At 49.2% G+C, this 12,792-nt stretch overlaps 1 protein-coding gene across 1 annotated transcript; it reads right to left on the bottom strand.

Annotated features, from left to right (window-relative positions):
• Window positions 1–3,123: 3,123 nt before the first annotated feature.
• On the bottom strand, window positions 3,124–11,505 carry LOC132087024 (serine/threonine-protein kinase PAK 1-like; the record flags this gene model as incomplete). The annotated part of the gene is made up of 6 exons (XM_059493049.1): window positions 3,124–3,180; window positions 4,906–4,959; window positions 9,201–9,397; window positions 9,798–9,897; window positions 10,597–10,714; window positions 11,399–11,505. Coding segments are annotated over 6 exons (633 nt in total), but the record flags the coding sequence as incomplete, so codon positions are not given.
• Between the last annotated feature and the right edge of the window lie 1,287 nt (window positions 11,506–12,792).

The following is a 12,792-nucleotide window of genomic DNA, read 5'->3' as shown; positions in this document are numbered from 1 at the left end:
GATGCTGCAAAATCAAATGTTACTACGATGTCAGTACTGATTGCTTCTTCTAGTGCAGAGTTTTAGTCAATTTGTAGTGTTGATTTGTCTGTGGAACAACCAAAACCAAATGTCTGGGTAACCTTAGCCAAGGCAGCAGGCTTGGATACCATGTGTTTGTCTAATTCGGAACAGAAAAGCCTTTCTCAACCTGACTAGTCAGTGTGCCAGTAAAGAATTTGCCCTTGGTCAAAAAGCAATTCAATAGTAAGCCTGGTGAAATTGACAATGGCAGGAGCTCTGTATAGGATTGTAACATTTGGGAAAAAGAACTTCCCAAAGCAGTACCTGCACCCCAAGAATTAGAAATCCTTGATCCTTTAACAATGGATTTTTGCCTTACATTTACAGTTAATGATTAGTGAGAAAGTGATCCTCCAAAGCACAATGTTACTCTCCATTGTTTTGCATACAGAAACTCAAGGTTTTGGTGTAATTATTAGGAATGTTGAGAGTTGCTTTCTAAAGCTGACCAATATCCACGACAGTTACCAAAAGGATGTTGGTTCACCTGTGTAGATAGGCCCTGGCAGGGCATCCCATGAAGGTGGCCCATGTAGCAATGGGATGCTCACTGTAATTGCGCCTACTGCCAAAGCGGTCATTAAGAAGAAACAAAGGGGAACAAGATCTGCTCGTCATTATTGTGAAAACTGTAGAAGTGATTTCACGCCTTGGAAGGCTGCAAAAAGGGTTTCCGCAGGTTTGTTTTTACCCCGGCTGCCTTCAGCAATGGCATTGAAACAATTAGATCGGGTTGCATGTTGGCTGAATAAACAAACTAATGGCACATCCACTGCAATCAGTGACATGTTGACCGATGTTAATAGTGTTAGACATGCTGCCCTTCCAAATAGAGCAGCAATTGATTTTCTTTTACTGGCACAAGGACATGGTTGTGAGGAATTTGAAGGATTGTGTTGTATGAACTCGTCTGATCACTCTGAATCCATCCAGAAAAGCATAGAAAAGCTGAAAGATTTGACAGCTCCAATTAAAGATGATGGTGGCTCTTGGTTAGATGATTTGTTCCAAGGATGGAGGTTTGCACCTTGGCTAAGGGGACCTTGTAGAATAGGTCTCCATATGTTGGGTGTTTTGGCAGTGATACTGGTAGTAATACCTTGCATATGTCGGTGTGTGTGACAAATGATGGACAAAACAATCTAAGAAGTTTTTATCACACAAGAGAGAGAGGCAGGAAATGGATTCACACAGAATTCCCAAAATCTCACAAAGATGGTGGATGAAGGTATGGACATGGAGGAAGGTTTTGAATTAAGACCTTAGAACAGGCGAGACTTTTTTGGAACAATCACTTGTAATTGCTATCAGACATGACTTTTGTCCTTTGAACTGACTGGACTTTCACAGCATTAAAATTGCTGTGTTGGAATATAGCAAGGCTGAATGCGAGCAAGAAGGATGCTTTATGCAAGTAACAAGCAGGTATACTACAGTAAAGCTATGAAATGCAAGGTAGTTAATAAACGACACGGTTACAAAGGCTTCTATTTAGCCAAACCGTGAGGGGGAATTGTGGGAATATGTGAAATCAGAGGGTTCTGGGACAGCTGCAAAAGGCAGACCTCAGAGAAAGCAGAACTTTGGTTAGAGCTAAGCAGTAGATTTGTCAGCAGAAAATTTATATAAGTAGTAGAAAAGTAAGGACAAATAGAACAATGGTTTGTGTCTATTACTGTAGAATGCAGGACATTCATATGTCTGAGATGTAACACAAAACAGAACTCCCTTTGGTCATCAGCAAACAGCTTCGTTTATTGCCTTCAGCACCCACAGTCCATTTAGCCCAGTCAAAACTCCCAGGCCGAGACATCTCATTGGTCTATCTCTGTGCCCCCAGACTCTGAACCAATGCAATGTCTGTATCTTAGGAGAGCTCCCATTGCCTGGGAACTTCTGTCAGTCAGTCCAGAGGCTGCTCCGTGGAGCTGAATTGGGCTCCTCATTCTAATTTGATTGATACTGACCCACCAGTGTATTAACGCTTGGCTGGAATGACTCCCTAAGCTACAGAAAAGTATCTCTAGCAAGATATTAGGAACTTCTAAGCTTAATAATTGTTATATTTGCCCAATTATCCCATCAAAAAAACCAAAAATCCAAACAATATTTAGGTAGCAGTAATTTTAATTGAATAGTTTAGAAAATATATAAATAAGGGATAATTTGGTTCAAATAATAGCACATAAGCAAAAGATACCGCGAGGTACGGAGGGCAGAGTTCTTGACCCTTGCCACTTCACGTACAAGCTTGCCAAGTGAAAATCACCCCTTGTATGCCATATGTCAATACCATCTCCTCCTATTTTCGGTTCGTCACTTTTCTGTCTCCGCCTTCCTCACCACCTTTACCACGCATGCGCCACCACTCGGTTTGGTGGTCGCACAAGTCTTTGGGGGTCGTCACTGATGAAGGCCCTGTAGTCTTCTTTGTTGTCCTTTAATTCACCTTTGGGTTACACATGCGCATCAAGCCAGCACGTAGCCAGTACAGCCAATGTAAGCCAAGACTAACGTATCACTCCATCTACATATCAAGGCAATAAATCCCTTATAATTAGGATTTGTTGGGACCGAACCAGGTTCTTGCTCATTTTTAGCAACTGTATCTTCAGCTTCTTTCCTGTGGTCCTTGAGAACAGCTGCTGGGAAGGGGGGTGGAGCCCCTCCTCTCCCTCTCTTCTTTGGCATTACAACTTTTTAACTATTTATTATTATCAAATATTAATTACTGTATCAGTATCAATTACTCTTTCAAATTTTATCAGCATGAATGATACCTATTTATCACAATAATGGAGCTCTGTGCATTGTGTTTTAAGGCTCAAAAGCAGGTACAGTGTTTGAAATAAGCAAGCAGTGTTTTAACAAAAGCTACGTGTGCTTATAGTGGTTGCACAGAACTACTGTCAATATGCTCTTGCTTTGTGTGAGTGGTCAAAAAACTTTTCAAGTAAGTTGATTGCCTGCTGCCAGGGATGTGAGCTGCTGGCATCTTCCCACTGTAACAACCATGTAACGAGACTGATGCTGGAAAACAAACAGCTCCAGGCGCGTTCCTCAGCAGTCCCGTCCCTTTCGTGATTCGTACAGAGACCCGCGGCCAGCAATACTCAGCTGAGGACCAGAAGAGACCGGAATAGCCCGGGCACTCCAGCTTTAGTGCAAGGCATCCGGCAGCCTTGAGGGTACAAAGCGAGCACAGGTCGCAGCTCCTCGTGTCCGGAGCGAGCCCGGAGCAGCTCTCACAGGCCGCAGCCCCTCCCAGGCCCAGCTCCGGGCGCAGCCGGGGCCGCTCCGACTGTGCGGGGCCGCTGCCGGGGCGCTGTCGCGGCTCCTCCCGCGGGGCGGAGCTGACGCGGCCCCGGCGGCCCCGGCCCGGCCCCGCTGCGCTCCGAGCGCGGCCCCGGAGCGGCCCGGCCGAGGCGGCGAGGGACGGGCGGCGAGGGGCCGGGGGCATGGGGCGCTCCGGGAACGGGCGGACATCCCGGCAGAGGGGAGAGAGACCTGGCAGAGGGAGGAGTGAGCGGGAGAGGGGAGAGATGCTGGGAGGAGGGAGAAAATCCCAGGAGAGGAGGGCGAGCCCGGGAGTAGGGGAGATCACGGGACAGGGGGGATGAGGTCCCTGGGAAAGGGTGGGTAGCCTTCCAAGACAGTAGAGAGCCCTGGGAGAGGGGGGAGATCCTGGAAGAGGGAGGACTAATCGGGAGAAGGGGAGATCCAGGGAGACAAATAAAACCACTGGCTACAGCTAGGGAAAGGAGGGAGCTTGTGACAAGGGGTAGCTTAGGACTGGGGAAAACCCGAGAGAGGAGGGAGAACCCAGGAGACAGAGGACAACCTGTGAAGGGGGGGAGATCCGGAGTAGAGTGGACAGGGCCTGGGAAAGACGTAGGAGAAGAAAGCCCAGGGCGGGGGTCCAGGAGCGGAGGCTCCTGCAAGTGGACTGGGAACCCAGAGAGCCCGGAATCACGGAGTCCTGCAGCCAGGCCGAGAACGGGCGCGGGTCAGTGCGGTTCGGGAGAGCGCGGCTGCGGGGCTGGCTCCGGTGGCGGAGGCGAGTGGAAAGCGCTGCTCGGCAGCCCCGGCGGCGCTGAGAGCACAGCCCTGCCCGGGGAGGCAGCACCACGGGCGCCGCTCGGCTTCCCAGCCAGGCCACGGCACCGCTCGGCTTCGCCGCCGGATCCGCGGCAGCTCGGAGCATCGCTCCCTGCCCGGGCCCGAGGCTCACCTGTGCCAGGTGCACCAGAGCATCGCCTCTGCCTGGACAACCCACAGCGAGCAGTGCCCGGCAGGGACTGCAGATCCCCTTTGGTGGCAGAGAAAAAAGAGCAAGGAATCTTCCATGGGAGAACATAGGCAATAGGATGAGGTGTCAGTGTCCAGTGTGTTCAGATGCACTCACAAGGATACTATTGCTCTTGGCTCAGAACATGGAAAAGAAGTGGGCAGACACAAATCAGAAACTGGTTGCAATATCCAGAAGAAAATGCTACGCAACTGCTGGAATGCTTAATGGATGACTAATTACCCCTTGCCAAGTAATCTGGACTTTTTAGGGGCAGCATACTTATCTCTCAAAAATTACTCTAGAGATCTTCTTAAGAAAATTTTGAAGAAAGGCTCATACACCCACATTTCAACGCAGTTGCTGTGGGTTTGATAAATGAAATCTGCTTTAATGTCTTGATTTTCCTAAAGATTTGTGGGGGTTGTTTTTAACACAGGCATGCATGCATGCTAAATTTGAGAATCTAAGGTAAGGTCTTTTTATAGGGGATATGGAAGAGACAGATCTTCAGCCAGCAATATGTCAGTGAGAGACAGCTGAGCGATGATTACTGAGAAGAAGAACAGCCCTGCAATAGAGGTGTGAGCTGCATTGAACAGCGCTTGCTGTGGGCCAGAGAGCACAAAGCAGGCTGGCCTGGTGGGCCTGAATATTCCTGCCAAACACTCTGCATCTCACCCCTTTGCTTGGGCTCAGTGCAGAACTGCAGGATTGCGGGCGCTTCCTCCCAGAGCTGCGTGAGGCGCTGGCTCCTGCAGATGTGCCCTGCCAAGCTGTCCCTGCCTCACGCTGGCCTCGCTTCCCCTGGCACAAGAGCTGGGCCTGAAGGAGGCTGCCCTGTGCTCCAGCCTGCCGAGCAGCCCGGCTCCCTGCCCCGGTGCCCAGAGTGCTGCACACACTGCTGACCTTTGCCAGGAGTTGCAGGGCAGCCGGCAGAAGAGGAGGAATCCTCAGGCAGCCCAGCAACCCTCGGCTGCCCTTGATCTTTCTCTGCTCCTGGGCACACTCCAGACGGCCAATGCCTCCAGGCTGGGCTGTGCCCAGCACGGCTGCGCTTCCCCTCGGCAGCAGCCAGCTGCCACCTGGGCTCTGAGAGCGGAGGATTCGCCCACTGCCGGGAACAGGCACCCAGGGCCCGGCTGCTGCCTCTTGCAGCTCCAAGGGCCTCCTTCCAGCCTGCCTCTGCCGGGGCTCAGCCTGCTCCGGCCTCTGCCGGGGCTCTGCTGGGGCTCCACCCCAGCCAAGGCTGGGCCCGCTCTCACCTCACAGGCGCTGACAGCTCTGCACCACAGGAGACCTTCCCGAGCACCCTCTCTGATCTTTCTGCTTTCTCACTTGAGCAAGGCTCTCCTCCAGCCAAAGAGATTATTGCATTTTGGGATACAAATCCAAGTGGCAGGAGCCCCAATGTTCTCCAGTCACAGCTGAAGGCCTGCATCTGCACAGGGTGTTGGGCTGCCTCATTCTTCTTTTGGTTTTGACTTCAAATGCCATTGCCCTTTCTGCCTCAAATAGAAATACCAAAGCTGGCCAAAAACAGACCAGTGGGCCAGATTCCAAAGGCAGTGTGGTCTGGAGAGGATGAATGAAGAACATCCTTCTTCCCCACTTTCACACCATGTCAAAGACATTGTGTCACTTTCCACCTTTAAGAAACAACAGACAATTCATAAGAAATTCTTGAGCGTATTCGCAGAGTGAGAAGGAAGGGAATCTTCAAGGTGACTTGTGGTTTCAGAAACTGTATTCATTTCCAATCCTACTCTGCACTCCTATTAGACAATCCTACTCTAACCTTAACCTTAACCCTAATCCTAATCCTAATCCTAATCCTAATCCTAATCCTAATCCTAATCCTAATCCTAATCCTAATCTTAATCCTAACCTACAATCCTACTCTAAAGTGGTTGACGAATAAATGGTCCTGATGTGATTGTCACATTCTTGTCTCCCTCCTCTTCTTCACTGAAACAATCAGCGGCACCAGGCTGGACACAGGCTCAGCAAATGTTACAAATGGATGCTGCCCAAAGGGAAAAAAAAACAAATCAACAAATCAACAACATGACTTTACAAGCTTAGTGCTTCATAGGATTCCTCTGTCTTATAGAAGGATGCAGGAAGAGGACCAATGGGACCATCTAGACCTCCATCTTTATGCGCCGGACTTAGCCATCACAGGCAAATGTGGCCCAGAATCCCACTCATCCATTTATCCAGGTGTCTTCATCTTGCTAGGATTTTTCCCCTGCCAGTGCTCTAGAAATGGTGCTTTCTGTCCTTGGAGTTTCTTCTTTTCAGGTATCTCTAAAGCCTCACACTGGTCCCTCTCTTTGAAAGACAGGCACTGTGCTGATTCCCACAGGGAGACAGAGCAGTGGCTACCTTTCCATGCCCTGCCTCTCGTGTGCTGGATGGCATCTTCCTTCCCAGCAGGGCCAGCCCAGTGGCACTGGGCCCTGCAGTTCCCTCTCTGCCACACAACCTGGCACTAACCCTGGCACAGTTCCTGTCTGCTTGAGCGTGCCAGGCAGCAGATGGGGCTGGTACAAGTCCTTCCCAGCTGTCCCTGTTTGCGTGGCAGAAACCTCTAAGGGTGGGCTGGGGGGCACAAACCAGGGCCCCCAGGAGGCTCACAGTGAGCACCCCAGGACCCCTCCTGCCCACAGCCAAATCTCTGACCCCTAGGCTGGGACTGGCTTCCTTGGGTTCCTGCACCACCATTTCACGTCTCTGCAGCCTGCATTGCTCTACTTCAATTCTTTTGCCATTAGATAAAACTGAGCACACCACCAAATGACAAAAGAGAGTGACCGAAACAGCCAGAGGAGCTCTCTGACTCAGGAAATGCAGAGAGAGGTGGAGTTACTCAGTTTTGTGAAGAACAGGCCCCAGGGAGACTTTATTGCCACTTTCCAAGACTTCAGAGTGGCTTTGAAGAAAGTGAGGGACATATTTTTTAACAGGGCCAGTTACAATAGGATGTGGGTGAATATTTTTAAACAGAAACAGGATCTAATCAGAACTTGTTTACTCGGAGCATGGTGTGACTCTGGCACTGGTTGCCCGCAAGAGCTTTTAGGAGCACCATCCCTGCAACCATTCCGGCTCCAGTGGGAAAGGGCTCTGAGAAGCCTGATCTCTTTGAAGATGTCCCTGCTCATTGCAGGATACTTTCACCAGAGGACCTTTACAGGGCCCTGGCAGCCCAGCCCAGTCTAGGATTCCTCATCATTTTCATTTGAAGAGCACCAAGAATGGAGGTGAGGAGGAAGGGGGCTCATCTGATGCCTTGGACTTGAGTGGAGGAGGAGCCCATGCCTCAGAACCTGTTTCACCTGCAGCCCCTTCCCATTTTACCTGCAGGAGCTCCCTGGCAGACCAGCGCTGCTCCTCGTCTGTCTGCAGGCAGCAGCTCAGGAAGTCACGCAGGCAAGGCGAGAATCGGTTGGGCTGCTGCAGCCGTGGGGTCCCTACTGTGGCTATCAGTTGTGTAGCCTGGAGAAAAAGGAGACACCAGGCTCCACTTGCTGCTTTCACATCTCTAAGTGCTGTCCCACCTCCCTTTGTTTAACCTCTGTTCTTCAGTGGCAGTTTCTGCCCTGGCAGAGACCCAGAGATCATTTTCCTTTACCAACCAGAAAACCCAAACCCGATGCAGCCACAGCTTTTCCACCATCCCACAGATCTTGCCTTGGCAGCTGATTTCATTGACTGTGCTAGTTAATGGGAACTACATCAGAAAACGCACATTTGCTTCCATAAGGATTCACACCAGCTTGAGAGGCTTTTTGGAAGAGGGACTGTGCTATACAAACTAATTTCAAGGGTTACTACATGAAAGGCATGTCTGCAGTGCTTGTTGGTCCTTTAAGCGCACGTGCCCAAGAACAAAACTCATCATACCTTTTGTGCTTTTTTTGAAAACAATGGTAATTGGAAGGAAAGAAAGGGAATCCATCAATTAATCCCCAGGTAAGGAAATAAACATTTACAATCTCATCTTCAACAGAGACACATTTAGATGCCTGCACAAATGTATTGGGATGAAAATTGCTGCTTGGGCACAAAGGAGCCCCCTGCAGCTCTGTCTCTCGGCAGTCAGAAAATTGCAGCTTCCCATTTTGCAGCAAAAGAAAAATTGTCATGGTCAGAAGAAGGAGAGGTGCCATCCCTATGGCCACCCTCTGCTCATTTGGCTACTCAAGTCAATGCATTAATGATAGGCCCATGCCAGAAAGGGCCTGGAAAGAAATTGGAGGTTTTGGCAGGCTCTCCACATCACCAGGCTCTGGCTTGGTGACACAGAGAATTTGCCTTTGGCTAGGAGAGAAACACAGTGACTGAGTGTTTCAGCAGCACTGTACAGGAAGCAGAAGAGACTCAGTGGCCTTTACACTCTCATGCCCAGGTTTCAGGCATGTTTCCCAGTGAGAAGAAACTGTACAGGGAGTTAGGTTCATCTCTAAAGACCACAGTTTTAGAAACTTTGTTGGGTTTGTGTTGCCTTCCTTCATTTCTGGAAAGATAACAGCAGTTATCAGATGCTTCTTTTCTGCTATTAAGGCCATCTCCACAGCCAAAGGACTGGAACCACTTAAAAGCCAAAGGAAAGTGTTGCCTGAGAAGAGAGTTTGTTTGGAGTTTGTTTGCATGTGGTAAGGCTTGAGTTCCCCCACTGCTGAAACCAAAACTACAGCAGATGCTGATGTGTTGCAGGCCCATTTTTAGGAGGGGACCTTGGTGGAAGTAGTTCAGGCAGATGACAATGGGCTTTTGTCCAATGGCACGCAGGACAAGGGACAGGTGAGAAAGACAGTGGGATCAGTGAGTATTTGCTCCTTACCGTGATGGGACTTTGGTTCCAGTAGGGAGGTTCTTGTTCAATCATTTCAATCCCCACGATTCCAAAAGACCATATGTCCACTTTGGGACCATATGGTTGACTTGTCAGCACTTCTGGCGCCAGCCACCAAGGAGTCCCGACTACCGAGCACCGTCTGCTCTGCTCAGGGCTGAGCTGAGTAGAGAGGCCAAAATCACCTGAGGAGAAAGCAAAACTCTGTTTCTATTTGAATTCTGTGCAATTAGGAAAGCAAGCCAAAGAATTGCCCAGTAGAAGTTGGAAAATGTGCTGTTGAATCTCCTGGCATTGGCGACTTTTAAACTCCCCCCATTTTTTACACTGTCGCCAGTAGTGTCTTTTGTTCTTTGGAAGCTTTAGACTTGTAACTCCCTCCCTCTGGAAGGGACACACACAGAGCAAGGCCACTCTTGACTGCTTGTTCCTTGTCCTACCTCTGTGCACGTTGCAACTGTGCCCTCAGCTCACAGCGGGTGTCCCTGCGCTGCCACCAGCCCCATTTAGGGGAGCTGGCTGTCACTCCAAGCAGCCCCACACCCACATCCCTGGAATGCTGCTCCTGACCAAGAATACACTGACCCAGCTTGACAGAACCATCGGTTCTGAGAAGGATGTTGTCACTCTTCACATCTCGATGGATCACATGGTTTGTGTGAAGAAAATGCAGTCCTTGCAGGCACTGAGAGAGAAAACAGAAAGAGGAGGGCAAAAATGAGTGATGTGATTTCATCCCACAAGAAAGGCAACAAAGAATCTAAAAGATTCCCTCTGCAGGGGAATGGGCAGTAATGGCAGAACACAGTGCCACTGAGAGGAAGAGCTTGCTGCTCCAGCACTTGAAGAGCAGGACCTTTCTGAGGAAAGGCATGTCAGCTTCTGAAAGAGCAACAGCACCTGCTGTTATAAACTGTGCCCTACAAACCAGCCAAGATGACTGCTGCTGCAGTGCATGTGCTCAGAAGCAAAGAGCCTTTTGGCTGCACTCCTGTCCTTGTATGCTGAGGCCTGAGAGAAACGAGTCTCTCTCTTTTTTCTTTGCTGATCATTTCCAATCCTGCCACCAGCACCTTTGCTTTCACAGGCAAGGAATGTAGTGAAGACAGACTCCAGGCAAACATTTAGAGAGGCAAGGTGGAGAACAGCAAATACAAATACATGAGCCCGAGCGAGAATACAACAGCAGGAGAGAAGAGTACTGGCACTGAGTACAGGGAGTGCAGGAGCACTGGCAGGCCTTTCACTTGAGATGCTTTTTCTTGCCCATAGCACACCAGCAACACAGAACCAAAGCTTGGCACAGGAAATCACTGCAGGTCTGAGCCCCTGTTTCCCAGACAATCCTGCCCAAGCCCTTGAAAACACAGATGGGATTGCTGACCTCCCGACTGATGGCTGCTGCCTCATCTTCATACAGAGCCGTCGTGCTGAGGATGTCGTTCAGGGTGCCTCCGTCCATGTACTCCATCACCAGCCAGAGTTCCTCACCCACAAGGTAGCTGAAAGAAGGAAAGAAGGCCGTGGAGATGAGCATGCATGGCTACGTTGATTTTTGCCTCCAGGTTTCTTACTTCCAAATGCCTTTGTGACAAGGACAGAATCATAGCAATAGATATTCCCTCTTGGCTGTGCATTGTTTGCAATCTTTGCAGTCTCAAGGAGAAAAGCACAGCTGTGAAAAAGGAGATATCTTAGATGGCTAGTGAGTGAAAAATGCAGTTTAGAAACAGCCCAGGTAAAAAACCAGCCCAGTTTAGAAACAGCCCAGGTCAGGCATGGTGTTTCTGGAAATAAGCACCTAGTCTTCCTGGCATGCCCAGCAATGGCAAAGAGTGGCAACAATCCAAGGGAAATCCATTTTAGGACGGTTCATCAGCACTTCAGAAACTTGAAAAAATCAATCCCAAAAATATGTGGAGGCAGTAAACTTCGAGGCTGATGACTAAGGAAGATACAGCTGATCCAGATTTTGAATAATTTTAGAATAATTTTCAAACTAGGTGTGCCAGGGAAGACTCATGCAGAAGGGATGCACTCTCTTCTCATCCATTGGAGATGAGTAGAGAGATATGAATAAATAAAAATTGACAGCTCTACTATCTGCCACTGACCAAAGTGGGTTTTTAACCTCTTATGTTTGCTGTATGTAAATGCACACATGGGATAAGACCAGAACCACTCACCTGTCTAAAAAATTCACAACATTGGGACTCCTGTACCTCTTCATGATTTGGATTTCATTAATGCTTCGTTCCATCCTTCTCGGTCCTTGAAGATTTATTTTCTTTATGGCCACCTAAAATGACATTGAAAATCAGTAACTTGAGCAGTTGGTGGCAGGAGACAACAACGCACATGAAGCGAGTGATTTTGCAATGACACAGCTGAGCTGTGCCAAACTGCCTTGTGATTAGGCACTGCAGTAATTAGGAACTGACATTCCAACAGCCCATTTCTCTGCTCCCTTGGGAGCCAGTTACAGAACATGTGGGGCCGCTGACATTTTGCCTTGTCCACTTAGTAACAGTTGTGTCTCAACTATCACCCACAAACCTCTGACCACACTCTCTGCTGCTCTTTCTAGGATTCAGAAGAAGTAATCCATGCCTTAATATTCAGTGGATACATCTTGGGCAATGGGCAGGGCTTAGGGCTTTTAGGGCACTTGCAGATCTCTCCCTATGTGCAATTGCCAAGGGTAACACTGCAGGTGGCTAAGGAACTACCAGTAACTTTCCGATGGATTTGCTGGCAGCCAGAATCGAGAATTCAGGACTCCAAAGCTGTAGCCCCAAAGAGCAGGGAGGTGCTCTAAGGCACCACCTTTGTTTTAGCAATGGAGAGCGAGTGAGCGCGTCCTGGTCTGAAAGGAAGCGCTGCCCTGCGTGCCTTCCTTCCGGCAGCTGAGGAGGACAAAGTGCAAAATGTATTTTGCAGACTGGCACCAGTCTGTGCTTCTTGTGCTTTTTCAGCACGGCTCTAGCCAAACTCCAGCCACAGCTCACACCAGAGGGGAGCTGTGGGGAAAGCCCCTCAAGAGCAGCAGAGTCTGCAGGGGCTGTTGACATTTACCTCTCCTCCTGTGGCAGTGTCGAGTGCTTTAAAAACATCTCCAAAACTCCTAGAAACAAAAGAGAAGCAGAGAAAGGAGAAGCCATTTAGATCTTGCACTGAAAGCCAGCCCACACAGGAGATCTCTGCTGTAAATGCCTAAAAGCTGCAGGACTCTGGAAGCATGGAGATGTTCTGGACAATGCCTTCTGAGCACAATTAGAAATTCTGATCAGCATTGACAATCTAAGCCCAGTGCCTGAACACATTTGCAGCTTGTCTGACTTCACGCTTGATACCTATTCCACCAGCAAAACACCTCATGCATAGTTTTGTAAAATTAGCATTGCTTGGACTCACCCACTGCCAATACTTTCCAGTTCAATGTATTTGATGATAGGATTTTCCGTCTTCACCATTCTCCCTGAGGGAAACAAAATGCAAGATGTTCACTTTAAAGCAGAGATCCCACCTTCTCGGAGATACAAATGGCAGCCCCACTGTCTGGGGCTCTGAGCCCTCCCTT

Source organism: Ammospiza nelsoni, chromosome Z, assembly GCF_027579445.1.
Source record: "Ammospiza nelsoni isolate bAmmNel1 chromosome Z, bAmmNel1.pri, whole genome shotgun sequence".
In the NCBI taxonomy this organism is placed as follows: domain Eukaryota; kingdom Metazoa; phylum Chordata; class Aves; order Passeriformes; family Passerellidae; genus Ammospiza; species Ammospiza nelsoni.
This window is presented reverse-complemented; position numbering and strand designations above follow the sequence as displayed.